The sequence below is a fragment of the Physeter macrocephalus genome, chromosome 11 (genome assembly GCF_002837175.3).
Source record: "Physeter macrocephalus isolate SW-GA chromosome 11, ASM283717v5, whole genome shotgun sequence".
Classification (NCBI taxonomy): Eukaryota; Metazoa; Chordata; class Mammalia; order Artiodactyla; family Physeteridae; genus Physeter; species Physeter macrocephalus.
Window position 1 is genome coordinate 115,831,705 of NC_041224.1, and position 8,327 is coordinate 115,840,031.

An 8,327-nucleotide genomic window follows, 5' to 3' on the forward strand; every position below is an offset into this window, starting at 1 on the left:
AGAACAAAGCAAAACAGACAAATGACCCCCAAAACTTGATGTAAGGTCCTGGAAAGGCCAGATCTTGGGATAACCTGGTTGAAATGATACAGGGTCCTGCTCACCCCATTCCTCCTCCAGGAGAGCAGAGATCTGGGGATATAGCCACCCTTCACTTTTCAGTTTTCTTCCTTCATCTCCTAAGGGGCTAGATTAGACCAGCTATCCTTCAGCCTGGTAGGCATGTAGGATTCCAGGGGCCCTTCTGCCCTGAACAAATCATCAAGTAAAAGTCTCCCCATTTGTTGTGTGATATCAGCAACTGCATTAGTAATGAGAAAAGAACCTGAATTATACAACTAAAGATTAAAAAATTAAAAATACTTACTTATAATACTATTTTTTAGCATAGGGGAATTTCAAATCAGCCTACCTTGAAGGAAGGGGAGCAGTTGGTATCTAGCACACACAAATGGAAATGGGGGTAGGGGTGGAGGGTAGGGGAGAGTGCATACAGAGGGCGGGGATGGGGGCTAAGATGATATACTTTTGACTCATTAATTTTCTCCAGGATTTCCTGTGTTTACCTTTAAAAGGTGGGGACAAACAGAAGTTGGCCTTGAACTATTTTTGTTATGTATGCAAATTCAGTAGTTCATCTTCTTGTGATTTGTGAATATATATTTAACACAATAGACTTACTATAATTAATTATTCTACTTTAAAATATTTACTGAGCACCTACTATGAGCTCGCCACTGTGGTAGGTGATGGAGTGATAAGCAAAAGAGACATCCATGGAGATTTTACTCTCATATTATTTTGTTTTCAGAAATGTTATTACTTAAGGCATCACTTAAGAAATGCTTACTAAATGAAAAATACACCATTTAAAAATAGAAAGTTAGGGTAAGAATGGTTATTTTTGGCTTGGCGTTGACCATTTCTATCAAGGCTCTGTTCTCCAGGTTAAAGAAAAATCCTTAAATATTTAAGAACAGGATACTATGTAAAGCAATATGCTACTTAATGAATATGCCTTTCTGTATCTCAAACCAGAAGCAATTGAGATTGTTGCATTTTTGACCTTTATAGTGGCCTCTGCTGAGATTTCATGTGAGCAGCAGTTGAATATAATGTTGCATTTACTGAAACCATTTCCGTTGTCTGTTTCAGGACCGGCTTGATGCTCTAACAGAAGTGGATGACTCAGGACAGTTAACTATCAAATGCTCGCAGAATTACTTGTCTCTGGATTGTGGCATTACTGCTTTCGAACTGTCTGACTACAGTCCAAGTGAGGATTTGCTCAGTGGCCTGGGTGATATGACCTCTAGCCAGGTCAAAACCAAACCCTTTGACTCTTGGAGCTACAGTGAAATGGAAAAGGAGTTCCCTGAGCTTATCCGAAGTGTTGGGTTACTTACGGTGGCTCCTGACGCGGTCCCTTCCAACTGCAGAGAAGCAGTTAGTGAGGAGGCGTCTCAAGTGTCTCTTGCAGCAGATGACAGAGGTGGATGTGAGGAAAACAGTGCGGCCACACTGGAGGAGCAGCCAGGCTTAACGCAGGGGCTGTCATCTTCAGGGGAAGCTCTGACAAGTGCTGGACAACCCTCTTTGGAGACTGTGAAGCAAGAATCTGATTCCTCTTCCCAACTTGGGGCAAAGAATCAACAGCCTCTTCCTTGTGAAAATGCAACCCCCAAGCGATCCATCAGAGATTGCTTTAATTATAACGAGGACTCTCCCACACAGCCCACGTTGCCAAAAAGAGGGCTTTTCCTTAAAGACGAGACTTTTAAGAACAATCTGAAAGGCACTAGTGGAAAGAAGCAGATGGTTGATCTCAAGCCTGAGATGAGCAGGAGCACCCCCTCCCTGGTGGACCCTCGTGACAGATCCAAGCTTCACCTGGTGTTACAGTCTCCTTACCCCAACAGACCTTCTGCGGCCAGCTACTCGTATGAGTGTTTGCACAGGGTGGGGGATGGGAATCTTGAAAACACAGTCAAAAGTCACGTTAAGGAGATCTCCTCCAGCCTGGGGACGCTTAATGACAGCCATAAAGAGAAGCTTCGACTTAAAAAGCCTCACAAGACCGCAGAAGAGGTGCCTTCATGCCAGACACCACCTAAACGGGAACCCAGTTCAGGCAAGCAAGCCCAAAACACTAGGAGCTCAGTAGTGCCGAATGGAATTCCTTCTAGTACTTCCAAGGCCATAGAGGGGCCAGAAACAGATTCTGCTTCCGCATCCTCACTTGAGCAGTATAACCAGAGTGGTTGGAATGCCAAATTGCCAGTGCAGTCAGAAACATCCAGTTCACCACCTTTTAGTCAAAGCAGTGAGTCCTCTGCTGGCTCAGACAACGTCATGTCTCCGGTACCCCTTCTTTCAGAACACAAAAGCAAAAAAAGCTACACCTCCTCCCCAAGTCACGTCACCAGGAACGGTCGGGTTGTGGAGGCCTGGTATGGCTCTGATGAGTACCTAGCACTGCCCTCTCACCTTAAGCAGACAGAAGTATTAGCTTTGAAGTTGGAAAACCTAACAAAGCTTCTGCCTCAGAAACCCAGGGGAGAAACCATTCAGAATATTGATGACTGGGAACTGTCTGAAATGAATTCAGATTCTGAGATCTATCCAACATACCATGTCAAGAAGAAGCATACAAGGCTAGGCAGGGTGTCTCCAAGCTCATCCAGTGATATAGCCTCTTCACTCGGGGAGAGCATTGAATCTGGCCCCCTTAGTGACCTTCCTTCCGACGAGGAGTTGTGCGTGCCTCTCTCTGGCATGAAAAAATACATTGATGAGAAGTCAGAGAGAGCTTCATCCTCTGAGAAAAATGAGAGCCATTCCACTACAAAGTCTGCTTTAATTCAGAAACTGATGCAAGATATTCAACACCAAGACAACTATGAAGCCATATGGGAAAAAATAGAGGTAAGGGTGGCCTTCTTAAGCAGAATGATTTCTCACCTGATTTTTGGAAGTATTGCTGGGAAAAGGTGAACTCTTCCCCACCCCATTATGAAATGTGTTGCTATTTTTGATAAACATAACCAATTCCCTAAAGAAAGAAAAGAAAAAACACATGATGATCACTGAGTTGTAACAGTGGCATCACTAGGAATTGCCCTTGTCTGTGCATTAGCTTGATGTGTCCCTGCTGGTATAGATCTCTCTGTTGATATTGCTCAAACCTAACATGGCTCCTGATGAGTGGTGGGCCCCCTTGAATGGAATACAAAATAAGGTAGAACAGTAGCTGTGCACACGCCAGTACCTCAGGAATACATGAATGGAAAGTTCCAGTTACCCTCAGTGCTTTTTTTGTTTGTCTTTTTTGCGGTACGCGGGCCTCTCACTGTTGTGGCCTCTCCCGCTGTGGAGCACGGGCTCCGGACACGCAAGCTCAGCGGCCATGGCTCACGGGCCCAGCCGCTCCGCAGCATGTGGGATCTTCCCGGACTGGGGCACAAACCCTCGTCCCCTGCATCGGCAGGCGGACTCTCAACCACTGCACCACCAGGGAAGCCCCGCCTCAGTGCTTTTTTGATTTGTTGGTTCTAACCCCAGAATAGCTCTCACATCTCCAATATTAACTTCTTGTAGAAAAAGACCAGATATTTCTAATTTTTCAGGAATTTTTTTCTTCAGTCTTCCTCCTCTGGCTAATAACCATGCTACCTATACTCTGTACCATCTATGGGCTCTGAGATTGGGGAGTTGATATTTTGGGTAAATCTGTACTTTTAGAACAAATTGTTATGTGATGAAATCTTCAAGGACAGACATCAAAATTCTCAGAATTCAGCTCCTTAATGTAAGCTGTGATTTAAGATACTGGATAAAAGTATAGTACATATGGACAGAATGACCTGGAGGAAGAAAATGAAGGTACATGAAACAATGAGGGTAAAGCTAACAGCAATATATAATAATCGTAACATATATTAATAATTGTTTACTAAGTATTTATGTGTCCAACCCTCACAACAACCCTAATATTAACCCCATTTTACGTAGAGGAGACTGAGGCTGCGAGAGACCAGGCAGTCTGCTCTAGAACCCATACTATTAACTAAATGCTCCCATGCCTCTCCATTAGGAAGTGACTAGTATGTACTACATGTAAATACTGTAGTGTTGTAGAGGAGAAATAATACCAGTAGAGCTAGGATTTGCCTGGGAAGTTCTTGTGAAATAATAAACCTCCATTGGGGCTTTGAAGACTGTGCCAGGATTTAGAGAGAAGGAAGGTGGGCATTTCAGGTAAGAAGGAGCAAAAACCAAAACGCAGAGGTGGGTATTTGGGAATGAGCATAGTATTGGGGTCCACAGCTGTCTTGACTGGAAGGTCAGTGAGCAGAGAGCAATGAAAGTTTCCATACATTTAATAGACCTTGTAGCTGCAAGGCCCTGACGGCCAGACCGAGGCAGTTGGGATTTGGTTACCAGGCATCCATGGTAACTTCTCTGAAAGGGACTGAGAATAGTTATACAACTAACCGTAACTCATGCTCCTTGGACTCTTATTTTGTGCTGGTTCTGTGCTAAGGGCTTTACATGCCTTATTCTACTTAAGTCCTGGGAGGTAAGAACTTTTCAGATGAAGATGCTAAGGCAGATTGTGGTTAGGAAACTTGCTCAAGGCCTCACAGCTAGTGAGTGTAGAGCCAGAATTTGAACCCACAGCCGGCACACTTAAAGCAGTGTGTGCCATGGCCTCCAATAGCCTTTCTGGAAGGGCTAATTGGCAATAACAGGAAAGACGGTCATGGCAGCCATGGCGGTGACCGGTGCAGAGATGCCTGTGGCAGCCAGTGTTAGGGGCTGCTGTGATGGGGGATGGGTGAATGGGGGGTGCTGTTGATAAAGTGAACGGGATCCAGGAAACGGGTTCCAGCCCTTGCTCAGTCATTAAAGCCAGGAGTGGCCCACAGTTAATCCTGCTCCATTCTGGGCCTCGTTTCTTTTTTGTAAATAGAGACGTTTTAAGCAGATGATGGCTATTATACCAACTTCCAATGGAAGCATCCTTTTATTCCATAGTCCTACAAAGATGAAGCGAAGCTTTCAGTCTCTAGGGACTGGTGTAATTTTAATAGAAGGAAACACTTGGATGGGTAGCCGGCTTGAGGTGGAGGTGAGGCAGGTAATTTTAAAAAATACATGCACCGATATTGAGTATACGATGAAACTTTTAAGAGGAAATGTAGGCCGTTGGAAATACTGTCTTAGATTTGGGATATGAAGTGAAACCTAAAAGGGTATTAAGCCCCTTCCTCAGCCCAACTTCCTTTCAATGCTTCAGGCAGGGGTGACTACAAATTCCCATGTTAGTTGACCTTGGGTATCACATTCTAGCTTTGACCTCCTCCATATAGTGACCCAGAAAAGGTATTCAACCAGGAAAATATAACATAATAAGAGAGGATATTATTTAACATCTTCCTTGTATCAGGCAAATACTTGGCACTTTATCTGAAGTAGTACTCTCATAAGATTCTCAAAACAACCCTACAAGGAAGGTTTTATTATCTTACATTGACCACTTCTTTTGCTCTCCGGTGCTCCCACCCTGGTCCTAGCCACCATCCCCTCCTGCCTGGATTACTGAGGTAGCGTCCTAACTGCTTTCCCTGCTTCCATTCTGGTCCCCTTACAGTCTATTCCCAACAAAGCAGCCAGAGGGATCCTTTTAAAACATAAATCAGGGATTTCCCTGGTGGTCCAGTGGTTAAGAATCCACCTTCCAATGCAGGGAATGCAGGTTCGATCTCTGTTCGGCTGGGGGGGCGACTAAGATCCCACATGCCGCGGGGCAGCTAAGCCCACGTGCCACAACTACTGAGCCCGCGTGCCACAAACTACAGAGCCCACACATTCTGGAGCCCGTGCGCCACCAGCCAAGAGAAACAAAAACATAAATCAGATCATGTCACCCCTCTGCTCAAAACTCTGCAACAGCTCCCATGGCTTTCAGAGGTCCTACACGGACTGGTGCCCTGATTTCCTCTCTGACTCATTTCCAACTGCTCTTCCCCATGCTCACCTCGCTCCATTCCCACTGGACCCTTTGCCGTTCCTGGAACGAGCTGGGTACACCTTTGTCACCTCCCACTGGCTGCATGTTGTCTGTCAGATGCATGTTTTTTCTAATTCCTCCACCTCTTCTGAGACTTGGTCAAATAATAATTTCTTAGGGAAGGTTACCCTGACCACCTTTTAAAAAGTGTGACCTGACTTCTTTTTCTTTTTTTCTACAGCTCTCACCATATTCTGTAATTTTATATAATTCTCTTATTTAGCATGTGTATTATTATTAATTTTTGTCTCCCCCTGCTAGACTGGGGGATCTGTGAAGGCAGACATTTTTATCTGTTTAGCTTGCTAGTGAATCTCATGGACCTAGAACATTGCCTGTTACGTAGTAGGTGCTCAATAAAGGTTGTTGAATGAAAGAATGAATGAGTCCCCATTTTAGAGTGGAGGAGAGGAGTTCAGAGAGATGAAATCACCTCTCCTAAGCCGCACAGCTAGTAAGTCATAGAGCCATGCTTCAAGCCCTATCTGCTTTGCTCTTCCCACTAGATAAAGTCTTGGGAATAGAAGAATTCCCCGAGAGACTGAGGATAGATGGAGAAGAGAAGAGGAGGACAACTGACTTTCAAGTTTTAGCCCAGTTACGAGGCAGGAGTAAGGAAGAGGCCCAGTTGTGGGGACCAGGAAGGAACAGGACTCTCAGGTATTAAGTAAACGAAGGGAGAAGAGATGTTTAGTATCATGAACACTAGCTTCATTCTTTGCAAAATGGAGATCAAGAAGAATAAGGATAAAGAAAAAAAAATAACCTTCAACCTTTAGATTTGTTTTAAAGAGTCAATGAGAACCTTAGAACTCGTCCTGGAAGACATGACTCCATTAGGTTGGACTCATTGGTACCAAGTTAATGGATACATGACATAGCTGATTCCTTTTCTCCCCAGAGATATAAATGTCTTCAAATGCTAGATTATGGTGTCCCAGCTATAGTTCAATGACTCAGCTGTTCATTAGCATTTTATCTCAGAGACATCTATAACCCAATTTAAAAAACTTCTTTGGTGCCAGCTAAGAATGTCCTTGCACATAAATTATTTCAGATTCAGTGCAGCAAATATTTGTCTGAGTGCTTGATCTTTGTAACTAGGCTATGTAAAATTGCAGTCTAGTCTGTGGTAGCAGCACAAAGACAGTCACCCTTGCTGCTGCCTAGAGGTAGAGCTGGGATGTTGTCAGTAATACCAGGTTAATGGGAATATAGAAGAGGTTTGGTCCTGGGATTAACTTGGCACTGATTTGTGCATTTCTTTTTCCAAGAGGTAAAATGGTCCAGATAGGATCCATCCTATCTTTCACCCTCATTTCGACCATATGTTGACACATCAATGATACCACACTGATGATGGCAGTCATTAAAGAAATATCATGTTGTCCTGTGTTCTCTTTTCCTTCTTCTTCCATTGTGGTAAAAAAAAACATAACATAATATTTGCCTTCCTAACCATTTTTAAGTGTACAGTTCAGTAGTAAGTGTATTCATATTGTTGTGAAACAGATCTCCAGAACTTTTTCATCTTGCAAATCTGAAACTCCATACCAATTAAACAACATTCCCTTTTCCCCTCTCCTCCAGCCCCTGGTAGGCACCATTCTACTTTTTGTTTCTATGAATTTGACTACTTTAGATGCCTCATATAATTGGAATCATATAGTATTGTCTTTTTGTGACTGGTTTGTTTCACTTAGCATAATGTCCTTAAGATTCATCCATGTTGTAACATATGACAGGATTTCCTTCCTTTTTAAGGGTGAATAATTCCACTGTATGTATATACCACATTTTGTTTACCCATTCATCTGTGGAGGGATATTTGACTTGCTTCCACTTCTTGGCTGTTGTGAATAATGCTGTTATGAACATAGGTGTGCAAATACCTCTTCAAGACCCTGCTTTCAATTCTGTGGGTATATGCCCAGAAATTGGATAGGATTGCTGCTGGACCATGTGGTAGTTGTACTTTTAATTTTTTGAGAAATCACCATACCATTTTCCGTCATGGTTGCTCCATTTTACAATCCCAACAACAGTGCACAAGAGTTTCAGTTTCTCCATATCCTCATCAACAATTGTTATTTTCTGGGTTTTTTGTTTGTTTGTCTGTTTGTTTTAAGATAGTAACCATCCTAATGGGTGTGAGGTAGTATCTCATTATGATTTTTTTTAACATCTTTATTGGAGTATAATTGCTTTACAATGGTGTGTTAGTTTCTGCTGTATAACAAGGTGAATCAGCTAT

At 43.2% G+C, this 8,327-nt stretch overlaps 1 protein-coding gene across 3 annotated transcripts in view; it reads left to right on the forward strand.

Moving 5' to 3' along the window:
- Nucleotides 1–8,327, forward strand: part of AKAP6 (A-kinase anchoring protein 6) — a 529,420-nt gene that overhangs the window by 225,573 nt on the left and 295,520 nt on the right. For all 3 annotated transcript variants that reach the window (XR_003681883.2, XM_028495685.2, XM_028495686.2), the window contains exon 4: nucleotides 1,156–2,925. Coding sequence is in view for 2 of the 3 variants with exons in the window: in XM_028495685.2 (XP_028351486.1) it covers nucleotides 1,156–2,925 (1,770 nt within the window). In the remaining variant the exon portion in view is untranslated. The remainder of the gene's footprint in view (nucleotides 1–1,155; nucleotides 2,926–8,327) is intronic.